Source organism: Xenopus laevis, chromosome 3L (genome assembly GCF_017654675.1).
Source record: "Xenopus laevis strain J_2021 chromosome 3L, Xenopus_laevis_v10.1, whole genome shotgun sequence".
In the NCBI taxonomy this organism is placed as follows: Eukaryota; Metazoa; Chordata; class Amphibia; order Anura; family Pipidae; genus Xenopus; species Xenopus laevis.
Window position 1 is genome coordinate 112,965,284 of NC_054375.1, and position 17,581 is coordinate 112,982,864.

The window sequence follows — 17,581 nt, forward strand, 5'->3', positions numbered from 1 at the left end:
CAATACTCCAGCTAAAACCTGTCAAGGCCATGTAGAAGTCAATGGCAGAGGTCCCTTGAACCATTTGAAGATGTTTGTAGCCTTTATGATGTTTGGGGGTTTTTTACCGATAGGTTTTGCTCCAAAACTTGATAAATTAGAGCAATTTGAGGTTTTTTTGCCCTGATTGGTTTTTTCATAAATAAAAAAAAAACCATTCCAGTTGTGAGTTTATTCGAGGTATAAAATAACCTTACAAACTCATCCTTTGATAAATAACCCCCTAAATCAACATGTAAGTGGAGAGCTTACATTTATTAAGCACCCTGATGTTACCTAAGGGCTGATATGATTTTTCAAAACAACCCGATGATAAGCAGGGCATTTCTTCCAATTATTACCCAAATAGAAAAAAAAAGTAGGGTACAAATAATTTTCTTGAAAATCCCTCATTTTTACCTGAGACAAAATAAAACAAATCTTTAGGGAATTTTGAGTGTACTATCTGCCCATTCATTAAGTACCTGATACAAAATTTGGATGCAACACTACCAAGCTTCCAAACTGTAGGATATCAGCAAATTGAGGGTCCTGATACCATACAAAAGTGGTATCTCTGCCTTTGTAAGGGTGGTGGCAGAAGGGGAGATTAGTCACCCAGCGACAAATTAGCTGGGCGACTAATCTCCCCTTCTGCAAGGTTAAATGTACAAAAACAGTCAGTGCTGTTTACATAAATTGTGTGTGTTTGAGCAGGCTCTCAATGAGCAGTTCATCACAGGCAGAAGTAAAATGGATGTAGATTAATTTAGTACCAACAACAGAGGCAGCATTATGCATTTCACATTGTTTTAACACTTAGTCATAGGCTATGTTATGTGGTGATCTGGTGTAACCACAGGAAAATGCCTTTTTCCACATTTACTGAGGGTGACAGAGTGCCCCATTGGTCATTGCCCTTAACCTTAAGTATAAAGGAGAATTCAACCCTTAACTAAAAAAACCCTTCCACCTACTCTACGTAGAATCCAATCCCTCCTCCCCCCAGCTTAGCTGCTACCCCAGGGAAATGCCTCTGACTTTTTACTTACTCCTCGGTGCAGATTCAGGGATCGCAGTTCATGGCAGACATCTTCCGGGTCTTCCGGGACATCTTCGGCGCTTCAGCAATTTCTGTCTATTTCGGCTCATGCACAGCTGTCTCGAACCGAGAAATTGCTCCAACTGCGCATGCGCAGCTTCGCAGGTCTCAGTCTCAGATTACCGAAGACCCGGAAGATAGGTGCCTTGAACTATGATCCCTGAATCTGCACTGAGGGGTAAGTAAAAAGTAAGGGGCATTTCCCCGGGGTTGCAGCTAGGCTGGGGGGGGGGGGGGGAGGAGGGTCTATGTAGGGTAGGGTTTTTTAGTTAAAGGACCAGTCACACCAAAACATTAAAGTGTTTTATTGGAATGACAATATAATGTACTGTTGCCCTCCACTCTAAAACTGGTGTGTTTGCTATAAAACTATAACTATAGTTTGTATAAACAAACTGCTGTGTAGCCATGGGGACAGCCATTCAAGCACAGTATACATGGTAGATAAAAGATAAGTACTGAAGAATCCCATTGTATACTACAGAGCTTGTCTGTTATCTGCTGTGTAACCTGTGCCTTTTCTTCTTTTTCTTTGAATGGCTGCCCCCATGGCTACACATCAGCTTGTTAAAGGAAAACTATACCCCCAAAATGAATACTTAAGCAACAGATAGTTTATATCAAATTGAATGACATATTATGAATATTACCAAACTGGAATATATATTTACATAAATATTGCCCTTTTACATCTCTTGCCTTGAACCACCATTTCGTGACTCTATCTGTGCTGCCTCAGAGATCACCTGACCAGAAATACTACAACACTAACTGTAACAGGAAGAAGTGAGGAGGCAAAGGCATGTGACCTAACATGTGGTTTGTATGTGTGCACAGTGAATCTTACGATCTCAGGGGGCGGCCCTTATTTTTTAAAATGGCAATTTTTTATTTATGATTACCCAATGGCACATACTACTAAAAAAGTATATTATTATGATAATGGTTCATTTACATGAAGCAGGGTTTTACACATGAGCTGTTTTACTCAGTATCTTTTAATAGAGACCTACATTGTTTGGGGGGTATAGTTTTCCTTTAAAGGGATACTGTCATGGGGAAAAAAATGTTTCAAAATGAATCAGTTAATAGTGGTGCTCCAGCAGAATTCTGCACTGAAATCCATTTCTCAAAAGAGCAAACAGATTTTTTTTATATTCAATTTTGAAATCTGACATGGGGCTAGACATATTGTCAATTTCCAAGCTGCCCTAAGTCATGTGACTTGTGCTCTGATAAACTTCAATCACTCTTTACTGCTGTACTGCATGTTGGAGTGATATCACCCCCCTCCCCCCCCCAGCAGCCAAACAAAAGAACAATGGGAAGGTAACCAGATAACAGCTCCCTAACACAAGATAACAGCTGCCTGGTAGATCTAAGAACAACACTCAATAGTAAAAACCCATGTCTCACTGAGACACATTCAGTTACATTGAGAAGGAAAAACAGCAGCCTGCCAGAAAGCCTTTCTCAGGCACAGGCAAAGGCAGGCACAAGTCACATGACCAGGGGCAGCTGGGAAATTGACAAAATGTCTAGCCCCATGTCAGATTTCAAAATTGAATATAAAAAAATCTGTTTGCTCTTTTGAGAAATGGATTTCAGTTCAGAAGTCTGCTGGAGTAGCTCTATTAACTGATGCGTTTTGAAAAAAACATGTTTTCTAGTGACAGGATCCCTTCAATATAAAGTATTGTTGAGTTTCTGAAGCAAAAACACCAGTTGCACCAGTGCAGCACAACAGTACATTATATTTTCATTACTTCAAACCACTTCCATTTTTTTTTGTTACTGTTCCTTTAAGGGTTGAAGTTTCCTTTAAGTTGGTACCTCAAGCTGAAAACCCTTTTCTGAAGACAAGGACTTGAATACAGAAATTACATGGCCTACAAAATTGGAATAAGTTTGACCATCTTTTTAATTTAGCCTCAAACTAATAATAGCAAATACCAAAGAGATGCAAACTCAGATAAGTAGAATTACCTTTTCCTGTTCTTCCTCTGAGAACTCCTTATCCTTCTGCATGATTTCATGCAAACGGGCCTTTACTTTTTGCTGACAACTGCTAAGGGAGTCACTATCACTATCAAGGAGTCCATTCATGTTTGCACTTTTAACCATCTGTACAAGAATTGGTGTAAGTTCTCCTTCTAGTGCCAGAAGACCCTGCATATGTGAAAAACCATTGAAACAGTATATTTCAGCATTTAGAATTTTTATATGACTACTAAATCACATCAAACTGCATGTTATTTAAAAAAGAAAACCTTTAAAAATTAATTTTATTATAAAATAGCAGATGTTCTGGTGCTTTCTCTTAGCCATAATGATTTTCTTTCTCCAATACATAAAACATCATCTATACCACAGCGTGCATTATCTCAGCTACTGGCCAAGACTTTCTCTGGCTACAATTGGTATGCTTCAGCCAACACACGTAGGAGGCACTGCAATTTTCTACAAAGTATCAGAATTTATTATATTTTTCTCACACTAATTACAGAGGTATCCTAGTGGAGCTAAAACATGGGCTCATATATCAAAAAAAATTATAAAGAAAATAAAATATTCACCCTAAACTGTTGAGTTAAGTCTATAAAGATTTGCATTTATCCAGGTCATGATATACAAGGGAAAAAAAATCTAAATGTCCAGTTGCCTTTGACTTCTACTAGATACTGTCCAGTTAAGGTTTTCAGAGTCATGGTAAAGTTGGACCAATATGGCTATTGATAAAGTATGCTTTTAGACAAATATGCTATAATTATTAGTATTATTGGCTTTGTGTACCATAAGGGTGTAACATAAGTTTGTTTGTTTGTTTGTTTGTTCTCCCCATGTCTGCACGGGTTTACTCTGGGTGCTCCCGTTTCCTCCAACACTAAAAAATCAAAAAGATAAGTTAATTGGCTCTTAAAATAATAGATCTGAAGCATGTGTTGAGTAAATGTGATAGGGACCTTGGTTTGTAAATTCTACTCAGTCAGGGACTGATATGAATTATGTACAGTTAGGCCCATAAATCTTTGGACAGAGACAACTTTTCTCTAATTTTGGTTCTGTACATTACCACATTGAATTAAATGAAACAAATCAGATGCAGTTGAACTGCAGACTTTCAGCTTTAATTCAGTGGGTTGAACAAAAAGATTGCATAAAAATGTGAGGAACTAAAGCCTTTTTTTTAACACAGTCACTTAGATGTCAACCACATCTTAAAATCTATCTTTATATTATTAGACATTTCCCCCCACAATATATAAACTAATACCACCCAAATAATTTTTCAAAAGATCAACTGTCCTAGAAATGTGAGTCATATTAAATGTACTTGCCCAGTACATATTTATGTATTTTATAGAATTGAATTGTTTATATATCTCTTTAGATTGTTCATCATTCATATTGTTTTCCTGCCTTATTCACATAACACAAACTAGCAACTCAGTCATCTGGAGATATCTAACCATGCAGTCATGGGTCTATAGAGAAAGGCACACACACACACAAATATAAAATTATCTACAGTAAATACAATTTTTTTAAATTAAAATAAAATACCTTTGCAAAAGCTGCTGCTGTCATCTGCACTCGTCCTTCATCAGACGCATAAATTTTCAGATCATGGCGATATGTGCTATGCAGGCGAAGCAATCCACAGCCAGGGAATCCAGCATAATCTCCTACAATGTACAAGTTAAGTGGCCGGTTTTAGATACAATACAGGCCAAGTCATTTAAAGAATACGTTTTATCATATCAGAGAATTCACACCAATAACAGCACAACAATAATGAATATAAAGGTATAATTTTGAGGAGAAAAAGAAAGAAATATTGGGTACTAGTTTTGGATGCCATGACAATACTGAGTTGCATGAAGTGGCAGATAAGTAATATCACTATTTAATAATAGTAGAGACAGCTGGTGCCACACGGACCAGCTTGCTTCAGTAATTGTGATGGAAAAGACAATTCTTTAGCTCATTCCATCTGTTTCTTCCAGAACTAGCAAAGGGATAGAAAATAACATACAGTGCCTATGGAAAGCTACACCTAATACAAATGTTTCCACTTACTGTTCTGTTGTTAGCAGAATTTAGACTTACATTGGAATTATGCAATTAATGTGAGGCCTGTGGTGCAGGTTTAGGTTTATACTAGTGTTTATGGTGTTGGTAATAACTTCCTCTTGTACCAGTTTGTCTCCTTTACAAATAGACTATTCATAGGCCTTTTTGGGGAGTCATCAAATCAAATCTTTTTTTCTTTCAAATAGTATTTTATATGACAGAAGCATGTCTTCAACATAAGAATCGACTGGCTTCTTTAACATGTTATTACATGACACCAACCTTGAAGCAGGAATTTTTTTCGTAAAGGAACAGTAACACCAAAAAATTAACGTGTTTTAAAGTACAGGTGTGGGATCCGTTATCCTGAAACACGTTATCCAGAAAGTTCCGAATTACGGAAACGCCATCTCCCATAGACTTAATTTTATCCAAATACTTCAAAATTGTAAAAATGATTTCCTTTTTCTCTGCTATAATAAAACAGTACCTTGTACTTGATACCAACTACCCAAATCCTTCTGCCTGGCTGAACCGAATCCTAGTTTGCATATGCAAATTTTGGCCGGTGAGGGAAACAGCCTAACTTTTTGTCACAAAACAAGGACCAGGGCCGGAACTAGGGGTAGGCAGAGTAGGCACATGCCTAGGGTGCAAAGCTGGAGGGGCGCCAGGCACGCACCTTCTCTGCCTCTGCTATCCCCTAGTCCGGTTCCTGCTCTGGCAGTGCGCATGTGCGAAAAACGGAAGTGCGCATGTGCACTTGTGTCTTTTCACGCATGCGCACTCGGGTATTGGGTGCTTTGCTGGGCCAGGATGCCTGGGGCGCCTGCCCGCGATGGCCCGGCACTGACAAGGATGTAAAAAAGGTTTTCCCTTTCCATCCCTAATTTGCATATGCAAATTTAGATTCAGTTCGGTATTCTGCCGAATCTTTTGAGAATGATTTGAGGGTTCAGCCGAATCCAACATAGTGGATTCGTGCATCCATAATCCCAACTAAGATAAAATGAATCCTTATTGGAAGCAAGGCCAGCCTATTGGGTTTATTTAATGTTGACATGATTTTCTAGTAGACTTAAGGTATAAAGATCAAAATTACAGAAAGATCTGTTATCAGGAAAACCCCAGGTCCCAAGCATTCTGGATAACAGGTCCCATACCTGTAATGAAAATAAAATGCAGTGTTGCCCTGCACTAGTAAAACTGGTGTGTTTCGTTCAGACACACTACTTTAGTTTATAAAACAAGTTGTTTGTATTCGTGGGGGCAGCCATTTAAAGGAAAACTATACCCCCCAAACAATGTAGGTCTCTATTAAAAGATACTGAGTAAAACAGCTCATATGTAAAACCCTGCTTCATGTAAATAAACCATTATCATAATAATATACTTTTTTAGTAGTATGTGCCATTGGGTAATCATAAATAAAAAATTGCCATTTTAAAAAATAAGGGCCGCCCCCTGAGATCGTAAGATTCACTGTGCACACATACAAACCACATGTTAGGTCACATGCCTTTGCCTCCTCACTTCTTCCTGTTACAGTTAGTGTTGTAGTATTTCTGGTCAGGTGATCTCTGAGGCAGCACAGATAGAGTCACGAAATGGTGGTTCAAGGCAAGAGATGTAAAAGGGCAATATTTATGAAAATATATATTCCAGTTTGGTAAGATTCTTTAATATGTCATTCAATTTGATATAAACTATCTGTTGCTTAAGTATTCATTTTGGGGGTATAGTTTTCCTTTAAGGCTGAAAAAGGAGAAAAGGCGCAGGTTACACAGCAGACAACAGATAAACACTGTAGTATTCAATGGGATTCTATTCAGCTTATCGGTTATTTACTATGTGTCCTGTGCTTGAATGTCTACCCCCATGGGTACACATGGGTACACAGCAGCTTGTTTATATAAACTATAGTCAAGTTTATGAAGCATACAGACCTGTTTTACCAGAGCAGGGCAACTCTACAATATTTATTCATAACTTGAAAACACTTTCATTTTTTGATGTTACTGTTCTTTAACTCCCTATCTTCTATCCATTAAAATGGAAAATAGGGTACTTATCCTTATCGATTGCCTTATCTTGGCATATATGAAGCAGGTGCAGGGCTTCCAGGTTTTTACTTTGCCATAATGAATTCAATAGACGAATGCTGAAAGGCAACTGAGATTTAGAGGACCAACAGAATGTATGTATTTAAGACCCTCATCTAACAAGCTAGAGAAGAACTCATCTTGGCATACATTGGTTTACAAATCTTCTCTACAACTAACTGCAGACTGACTGTCCACATTTAAAAGACTTGATTTAAAGCACACAATATGGGAATGAACTTTTTTATGAGTTACTCTGTGAACATACAGTTTCTTTTACAAAACTACTACTTTTATATTACAAATATGTCTGTGTCTTTGGGTGCCCTAACTATGTATTTATCAGCTACCCTGAAGGAAAAGCATCCCTTTTCATACAAAAAATCACTGTAATTATTACCAGATTATTATCTGATATTATTACTGGTATTATAACTAGGATATTAACAAAAAAAAATAGAGGAAACTATAGAGTATATATATATATATATATATATATATATATATATATATATATATATATATATATATATATATATATATATATATATATATATATATATATATATATATATATATATACACATATACATATACATATACACAAATGATAAGTAAGGTTTACAAAATATGGCAATATTGTTTATTTATGTGTTCTAAAGTTGTGTCTTCAAATATCATTATTAATTATGGGAATGTCATAACACACATATATATATATATATAGATAGATATACTGGGAGTGTGTATTTGTGTGGGCATGTGTGTGTCATACAATATATAAACTGCAGATATTAGTTTGGTTAAGGCAATTTATCCATGCTCAGATTACATGCTGTTAGTAAAGGAAGCTGAAATAGTATTACCCTGCAAAAACTGGCTTCTCCTTTTATGCTCAGTAGAATACTGGAGCCATTTTGTGACAATATATTGGTACAAGTGTACGATCTGTTATTTGGAATGCTTGAGATCTGGCATTTTCAGATAAATTTGCAAAAGTAATTTAAACATTAAATAAATGTGATGTTTTGCCACCACTATGGATTCACACAATATAGTTACTCACAAAGTTATTGTTTTATTATTTGAAAGAAAGGGGAAATCATTTTCAAAAATTAAATTGGACTCTATCATAGATGGTCATCCCATAATTCAGAGTATTATGGATAATGGGTTTGCAGATAAGAGATCCCATACTTGTAGCAAAGCAAAGCAAACTGGGTTGGACAATCATTGATTTGGTTGGAACTGTCCAAAAATTTAGAGTGGGACTGAATAAACTAATGTGATTTACTGAAGGAACAAAAATCATATACCCTAGCTGTATATGAAAACCGATACCATTTCAGAGAGCATACAAAGTCCTGGTGACTAGAAACAGCAAGTCCAGCAAGATTTTTATAACTATTATCTTTGGGACTGTATCAAAACTAACCAGGAAAAAGCCCGGCAATAAGACAAAAGCAGTATACTGATTATATTGCATATTACACCAGGAACCTGGATGGCAAAAGGTTGGCGATTGGTGAAAGGAATTTTTTGTTGTTGTTGCTAAGGCTGTATTCTACCGACAAACTTTTTTCTTTTTTTGTCTTTTGAAGGACAGTATCATAAAGTAATCCCTTATAGGATAATATGGTCTAGTAAAATTAACAATTGTACAATGTCAGTACAACATACTGTATAGAACACGATAAACAAACTGTAACCAAACCAATTTGTCAAACCCAGGAAATATAATAGCCATGCCATGACATATATTATAGGTAGGAAATTTTGGCATCTCCTAAATGTAGGAGAAAAAGATATTTAAAAAAAATAAATGTAAAAGTAATTTTATATTTGGAGGTAACAGGAAAGATGGGACAATTTAGAGTAATAATAAGAAAACAAAGTACTAAATGGAGAGCTGCTCCAAAGAATAACACTTTGAAGTGTTGAAGTAAGTATTACTCCATTACACACCTGCTCTGCATAAGTAAGCTCCATTGTTACACAAAAAGCATTTAGCACCCTAGCCAAATGTACTATGATTTAGAACAAGGATGAAAGCTTATTTTTACCTTAGCCTGCTGAATGCATTTTGCTACTGTGGTCTTTCAGGTCAGTGTGTATATGAAAGTGAATTGGAAGACATAAATCCACATAAAATGGTGGGTCTGGGTGCTCATGCCCAAACTTGGGGACAGGCAGGCACCAATCCAAACCTTAATGTGGAATCCAGAAGCCAAAATGTGTTGTTTAAAAGATCCAAATTCGATTCGAGTTTTCGGGTCGATAATATCCAGGCGAGTTTTAGATAGTCTAGTTTTTCCATCAAATAACCCTCCAATCGAATTTTGAGTATATTCAAATTTATTAGACTTAAAAAAAAATTCTGTGTGTCCCCTGGTGACAAAAAAATTTGGCTCCTGGATTCTGATTGGTGCATGCCTGTCTCCAAGTTTTCCAAAGGTCAGTGTGTATGCCTTAGTGTTCATAACCCGATTAAAGGAAAACTATACCCCCAAAATGAATACTTGAGCAACAGATTTATATCATATTAAGTGGCATATTAAAGAATTTTGTCATACCGATATATATATATTTAAGTAAATATTGCCCTTTTACATCTCTTGCCTTGAACCACCATTTCGTGATGGTCTCTATGCTGCCTCAGAGATCAGCTGACCAGAAATACTGCAGGTCTAACTGCAGCAGGAGGAGTGTGGAAGCAAAAGACAGAACTCTGTCTGTTAATTGGCTCATGTGACCTAACAGGTATAGTTTGTTTGGTGTGTTTGTATGCACTGTGAATCATATGATCCCAGTTGGCTGTCCGTATTTTTTTTTTTTTAAATGGCAATTTTCTATTTATGATTACCCAATGGCAGATACTACTAAAAAGTATATTATTAAGAAAATGGTTTATTTACATGAAGCAGGGTTTTATATATGAGCTGTTTTAAGCAATATATTTTTATATAGACCTACATTGTTTGAGGGGTATAGTTTTCCTTTAATTCTCTCTACATATACTGATAGGCAGAGGAATAAACTACAGGAAAAAAAAAGACAATCTTTTGGATGACAAGTAAGAGAAAGTGGTTGCATAGCATCTTGAAAGGGTGTCTCAGTAGTGTTCAAAGTACCATTAAGGCAGTGATCCGACCCCTTGGATGTTGCTCCCAGTGACCGCAAAGCAGGTGTATCTTTTTAAATTCCTGGCTTAAAGGAAATCTTTAGTTGCATAAAAACCATGTGTACTGCCAAACAGAGCCACCTGTTGGCTGCAAATCAACATAGGAGCTACCAATGGTCAATCACAGCCCATATTTGGCACCCCAGGAACTTTTTGCATGGATTTGTTACTCTCCAATATTTTCTTACATTTTAATGTGGCTCACAGGTACCAAAGGTTGGGGACCCCTGCATTAAGGGATAAAACTACATAAAAGGTTTATTAGACACCAAATCCCTATGGGATAAGGATAACTATCTGGAATACTAGATCTGTGAACTGCTGAGACACCTGTACCTCCACCTACAAGCAACATTTCTTCTTGGCTGTTTGCACAAAATATTTGTTTAGATGCACTTTTTAGAAACTGTGTGCATAGATTAGAAAGAGTAAAAAACTATTTATCACAAAATTATTTTTTGCAGAGTGTGTGATATTGGGCACACATTTATAAATTACTGGTCATAAAACCAGATTGCCGAGTTCCTCTTCTTTCCTAGGTATGATCAGATTTGATGAAAGGCGGAGTAACCTAGTGAATGTCCAAACATCCATACAGGCAACATCTAATTTGCATGAGACATAAAAGCAATATGTTTGATCTATAAAATTAATTTAATTGAAAGATGAAGGTTATGGGCTATGACTTAAGGAAGAAAAAATAATTTCATAGGTTTTGTTTCAGATCTCATGAGAAAGGATACAATTTTAAAACAATGCGCTAACTTTCTATAGGCACAGTAAATTCCATCAGTAATAGCCTGAATTTCAGAGAACATGCTTTATGTAACCTGTTGGTCTGATTTATCATAGGATCTATACCACAACAAGTTAGAGTAGTGCTATCCAACATTTTCGGTGCTTTGTATGTAAAACCTATTTTGTAAATAGGTGCTGGATGCTGGACATAACATGTGCCACCTGTTGGATAGCCCTGAGTTAGCGAGGAAGGTTAAGAACAGAAAAACCTCAATACAAGAAGACATTAGTTTCCTGAAATGTTGTTTAGTACAATAACAGGAAAAAGTTCCCAGATGCATATATGGGGATTGTGCAGATCACACTGGCATTCTTGGCTCTTACCGCAGTCTATAGGGGAGCTACAGCCCAAAGCCGGGATGTTACCATCCACTAAAATAGTTGGTACAACAAAGAAAGGACAGAGTAATACTCATTAATGAGGTATAAACAATGGAGAAACCTCTGCCACTTATTCTCAGATGATATCACTAGTATCAGCAAAAAAAAGTGTCACATTCAGAGATACATGGACACAAAATTGGGACCTAAAATAGAAATCTGGCAATGGGGAAAGGTTGCACAATTAAACCAAAAAGAATGTGATCTGAAAGAAAGGAAAAATCATAAAAGTCTAAAGAAGTTGAAAACAGTAAAAAAAAATTAATAGGAGTACGCAATTCATACAGTGAAGGAAATAAAACAAAGAATATTAAATAACATTAACGGGAATGCTCACGTTTATATTAACTTTTAGTATGTTATACATGGATCTGTTTTAAGCAGCTTGTTATTTATTTATTTGTATGTTTGGATGAATTAGCATTAATTTTCACCCTGCTTTTAAAGCCTGCACCTTAACATCAATGATTACATCAAGAAGACCCTGTAGTTGCAGGGGGGCCCAAGAGTGTAGGGGTCCAAGTGAGGCCCTAATTAATGAACAATTTTAATATATCTTTGTAAAATAGGCCAACTTATTAATATTTTGGCCCTAAATTGAATTTGTTGTCAGGCCAAGTAACATCTAGTTTTGCCACCACTTAACATGCTATCTGGATGTCAAACAAAAAGTTAGAGTAAGTGCTACTTTTACTGTTTTTTTTCTGTAATAGCTTATCTTTCTTTTATGGCCATCTTCCATTTTTTTAATTAAGTCCTTGCAAATCAATAGCAGTTAAAAAAAAAAGTCAAGAGAGTTATACAATTTATATGTATTTTTTTAAATATTAAAAATGAAGATTATTTGCAAATGGATTACTGCTGTTTACATCATACTAATAGTTATTTTTAATATGAACCATCCCAATAAAAATGAATCAGAGTTTTAAAAGTATACAATTTAAAAAGTTGCCAACCTTGTCCTCCTGGGTACATACAACGAAATGCTCGACCAAGCTCTTCGGCCTGTACTTTTCCAGCTGGGGTCAATTCACCACCCCATTTCAATACTAACAAAAGAGAAGGTGAGTCCTTTCGTGCATCTGTGGGGTGTAAACTTATGTTAAAGGGATACTGTCATGGGAAAACATGTTTTTTTTCAAAATGCATCAGCTAATAGTGCGGCTCTAGCAGACTTCTGCACTTAAATCTATTTTTCAAAAGAGCAAACTGATTTTTTTATATTTAATTTTGAAATCTGACATGGGGCTAGACATATTATTAGTCTCCCAGGAGCCCCCAGTCACGTGTCACTCTTTACAGCTGTACTGCAAATAATTTTGAGTACCCTTTCCCCAGCAACAACAGAACAATGGTAAGGTAACCAGATAACAGTTCCCTAACACAAGATAACATCTCCCTAGCAAATCTAAGAACAGCACTCATTAGTAAAAATCCATGTCCCACTGTGACACATGAGGTTACATTAAGCAGGAGAAACAACAGCCTGTCAGAAAGCAGTTCCATAGTGCAGCGCTGGCTCTTTCGGAAAGCATATGCCCAGGCAAAGTGACCTGAGATGGCTGCCTACACACCAATATTACAACCAAACAAATTCACTTGTTGGGATAGGAATTTAATTTTACATGGTAAAGTGAATTATTTGCAGTGTAAACAGTGTAATGTAGGAATAAAAACTACACCATAAAATAATGACAGAATCCCTTCAGTATCATCAATCAACATACAAAAAACTGTCTAGTACCACAATCACAATGTGGCAGCTGGAGACTTTCTGCCTCTGTTTTTAAAGAGCAAGCCACAACTAGTACAAATTGTTCCTCCCCCCATAGCAATGGCATTAGTGAACTGTGGTGCACAAGACTTCAGAGCAACTGCACATACAAGACTAGTTCACAACATAAGCCATAAAGCTACATTTTATTTAGTTTGAGATCTCTGCATCCAACATAGGGGCAAAAATATGTTGCAAAGAGAATCACTGCAGGCTACAGCAGACTTTTTGGAATAGGTGTAGCTAACATTGCAGCAGAAATGTGCATGTACATTTATGTCATGGGGAATACATGGAAAGCTTTTGAACCCTTACCATCATCCTCACTGGATGTCTTTGGGTGCCCATGGGGCAAATATGTCAACTGCACCTTTCTGTTAATGCCAGAGAAATGACCATACCTAATAAATAAAAATAGATGTAACATTTATTAGATATTGGCATGCAAGGTATACAAAAAACATGATCCTTAAGGCCATTGGCACACTTGAGGTTTTACAACTGGCGTAGATATTCCAGTGTAGGAAAGACCAATCCACCCACAGCCAGCTCAAGTTGTGTATGCACTTACAGGCAAAAGCTCGGCCTGCGGTGGATTTTGGTGTAGAAATCTAAGTATACATCACCAAAATCCACCACTTGTGTACGTGGTCATGCTTATCATGTGTATGTCAGTGCATACACAATATGGGACAGACAGGAGACTGGATCGACCTATTCCCCACTGACAGGTACTATAAAAATGAATGGTGGTTGTTAGGTAACATGAGGGTTTGCATTAAAAGAATAGTTCAATGTAAAAATAAAAACTGGGTTAATAGATAGGCTGTGCAAAATAAAAAATGTTTCTAATATAGTTAGTTAGCCAAAAATGTAATGCATAAAGGCTGTAGTAAGTGGATGCCTAACATAACAGAAAACTACTTCCTGCTTTTCATCTCTCTAACTCTGACTTAGCCAGTGACTTTAAGGGGGGGGGGGACATGGGACATACAGTAATTGTTCAGTGGGTTTGCAATTGATACTCAGCATACAGGTCACATTCAAATGCAAACAGTTATGACCCATGTGCTCCCCCACAAGTCACTGATTGGCTACTGCCTGGTAACCAATCAGTTGAAACCAAGAGAGCTACAAAGCAGAAAGTAGTGTTCTGGCTATTATGTTAGACATCCAGTTACTCCAGCCTTTATAAATTACATTTTTGGCTAACTATCTATATTAGAAAAAAAGTTTTGCACACCCTATCTATGTATACAGTATTTATTTTTATACTGAACAATTCCTTTAAACATAGAAAGCATTTACAGTATATGCAGCCTTAGGCTTTGGTTATGAATGCTAAAAGGGAGTTATGTTAGTTGAGATTCAAAACTTGAAGCTTAATTAAACATTAAAGGTAGTATCAGATACAGAGTGTAGGGTATTGTGAAATGGTTATAAGATTAATCTTCTTTGGAAGATTTAAACATTTGAGAGATGCACTGTTGACCTGTGTAAATATCTGGAAATACATTTTTTAGGGTCAGGGTAATTAAATTAAAATTTACATGATTGGGCAACAATTTCAACATGAGACTCTACTTAGAAATCGACCAAAGAAGCAAGTTTAGATGATAATTGAAAACCATCCCCTACAGAAAGACTTTTTTTTATAGTTTTTACTAATAACAACTGCTGAAAAAAGCAATTCTCAGTTTACTTGGGGCTATGAGTCCACCAGGCTGGTTACTACATGAACTGTTTTACTAAATTTCAACTTACATTTCCAAAACAGTTTTGAGTTGTTCGAGTTTGGATTTTCTTTCTTCTATTTCGCAGTCATTGTGTGTTCCTAACTCTGCTAGCAGCAATCGAGCAATGTCCAGCACCTCCTAAACGTTTAGTCACAATGAATTCATTAAAAGAGACAAATTCCAATTTTAGTGGGTAGCGGTCATTATTTTGCACAGCTACATATCCATAACCTCTAAGCTTGTTGGAACTGTGGACAAAACATTGGTAGCCTTCATTAACTGAAAATAAATTCACTTATATTTTAAGTTAACAGTCAGTTTAGCTTAAAGGAGAAGGAAAGGTTAAAACGAAGTAAGCCTTATCAGAAAGGTCCATCTAAATATACCAGTAAACCCCCAAAGTAGTGCTGCTCTGAGTCCCCTGTCAAAAGATACACAGCATTTCTTTCCTTCTATTGTGTACACATGGGCTTCTGTATCAGACTTCCTGTTTTCAGCTTAAACCTCATTGCCCTGGGCAAAAGCATGCTCAGTTTGCTCCTCTTCCCCACCCCCTCCCTTCTCTACTGTAATCTGAGCCCAGAGCAGGGAGAGACTCAGGCAGGAAATGATGTCACAACACATTCATACTGCAGCTCCTATCCTAAACAAACAGAGAGTTTCTAATGCTTTTTACTCAGGTATGGTAAAACATTCTACAGAATAAATATAGCATTCTAGCTTGCACTATTGCAGCTAATCTATTGGCAATAAAATGCCTCCGTAGCTTTCCTTCTCCTTTAAACCAATCAATTCCCATAAAGCTTTAAATGCAAAGGTAAGTTAAAAATATAAGAGAAAGTGCACAAACATTAAAGGCGAATGTAATTATTTAATTACCTTTTAGTATGTAAATATTGATATTTAGAAATCTTTAATTGGTGCTCTTTATATATTTTGTGCATGTTTTTTAAACTTACTCCTATTCTATGATAAGTAATGCTGCATTGTTCCACTCATTTTGGCAGCTAGTTAGAATGTTCAGTACAACTGTGGCTCCTCTTCACTTTCTTATCTGCCAATGCACTGTACACTGGCGGATCAGATTAATTGATTAACGAACAGACTGACATCCATAGAACATGGATATTGATCAGGCATCCATTTAAATATTTGTTTATGTATGGCCATATTAAGACACCCCAGCCTCTCTGTATTTATAGTTCTGGATCTGTAGGCAGTATTTCTCCGCCTATGGCCTTGTACTTTTATATGGTCATGGTACTCCTCAGTGACTCTCATTGTAAATTGCAGTAAATTGCAAATTTTGTGTTTTCCACAAAATTTGTTTCTCCTATCATTAATATAATGATGTGATCATGTGTCAGTTCATAAAAAAAACTCAGGGCAAGTGGTTTGTCACTGTGGAAAAATGCAAACTGCTGGGTAAATTTTCACTAAAATTATGAGAAAACTTTACTTTTTTCAAAATGCATCAGTTAATGCATTGAAATCCATTTTTCAAAAGAGCAAACAGATTTTTTTATCTGTTTTGAAATCTGACATGAGGCTAGATATATTGTCAGTTTTCCAGATGCCCCAGTCATGTGACCTGTGTTCTGATAAACTTCAGTCACTCTTTACTGCTGCAAGTTGGAGTGATATCACCTCACCCTCAGCAGCTTATCATCAGAACAATGGGAAGGTAACCAGATAACAGCTCCCTGACACAAGATAACAGCTGCCTGGTAGATATGAGAATAGTACTCAATAGTTAAATTTCAAGTCTCACTGCACCTTCAGTTACACCGAGTTGGAGAAACAATAGCCTGTCTGAAAGCAGTTCCATCATAAAGTGCTGGCTTTCTGAAAGCACATGACCAGGCAAAACTACCAGAGATGGCTGCCTACACACCAATATTACAACTAAATAAACATATACATGTTGGTTAAGGAAAATTTTTTTATATGGTAGAGTGAATTCTTTGCAGTGTATAAACAGTGTAATTTATAAATTAAAACGACACTGTAAATATCATGACAGTATCCCTTTAAGCTACAAAATAGCAATACCAACATTCTAAATGAGTGTGTAAGGAATGCACAGTTTCTGGTACCATGGCTATAAATATATGAATACATGGGTGGTGGCAAAATAAGCTCAACTATCTAATCTGCAATATTTCGGTAATATAGTACTTGTGTAAGCATACCCTCCCAAGTCTTCCCGTCAGTAACAGATGCTGGTATAATGAGATTTTGGAAACACACATTACCTTAAGTTTGTCTTCCTTCAAAAAATGAAACAAAATGCAGTCCCTTATTTCATACATTCATACACATTTAATCATTGTTTCTTTAAGGGGTGTGTGCAATCTCTCCAACGTCAAGCTCAAGACGGTCTTGCCTGTCCACTTTCAGTCAGTGACACAATGC

General features: G+C 36.5%; 1 protein-coding gene across 13 annotated transcripts in view; it reads right to left on the reverse strand.

Annotated features, from left to right (window-relative positions):
- Positions 1-17,581, reverse strand: part of ppip5k1.L (diphosphoinositol pentakisphosphate kinase 1 L homeolog) — a 104,995-nt gene that overhangs the window by 51,649 nt on the left and 35,765 nt on the right. For all 13 annotated transcript variants that reach the window (XM_041586813.1, XM_018253158.2, XM_041586818.1 and 10 more), the window contains exons 13-17: positions 15,195-15,304; positions 13,746-13,831; positions 12,613-12,738; positions 4,685-4,806; positions 3,107-3,289 (exon numbers count right to left, since the gene is read on the reverse strand). In XM_041586813.1, the coding sequence (XP_041442747.1) occupies positions 3,107-3,289; positions 4,685-4,806; positions 12,613-12,738; positions 13,746-13,831; positions 15,195-15,304 (627 nt within the window). The remainder of the gene's footprint in view (positions 1-3,106; positions 3,290-4,684; positions 4,807-12,612; positions 12,739-13,745; positions 13,832-15,194; positions 15,305-17,581) is intronic.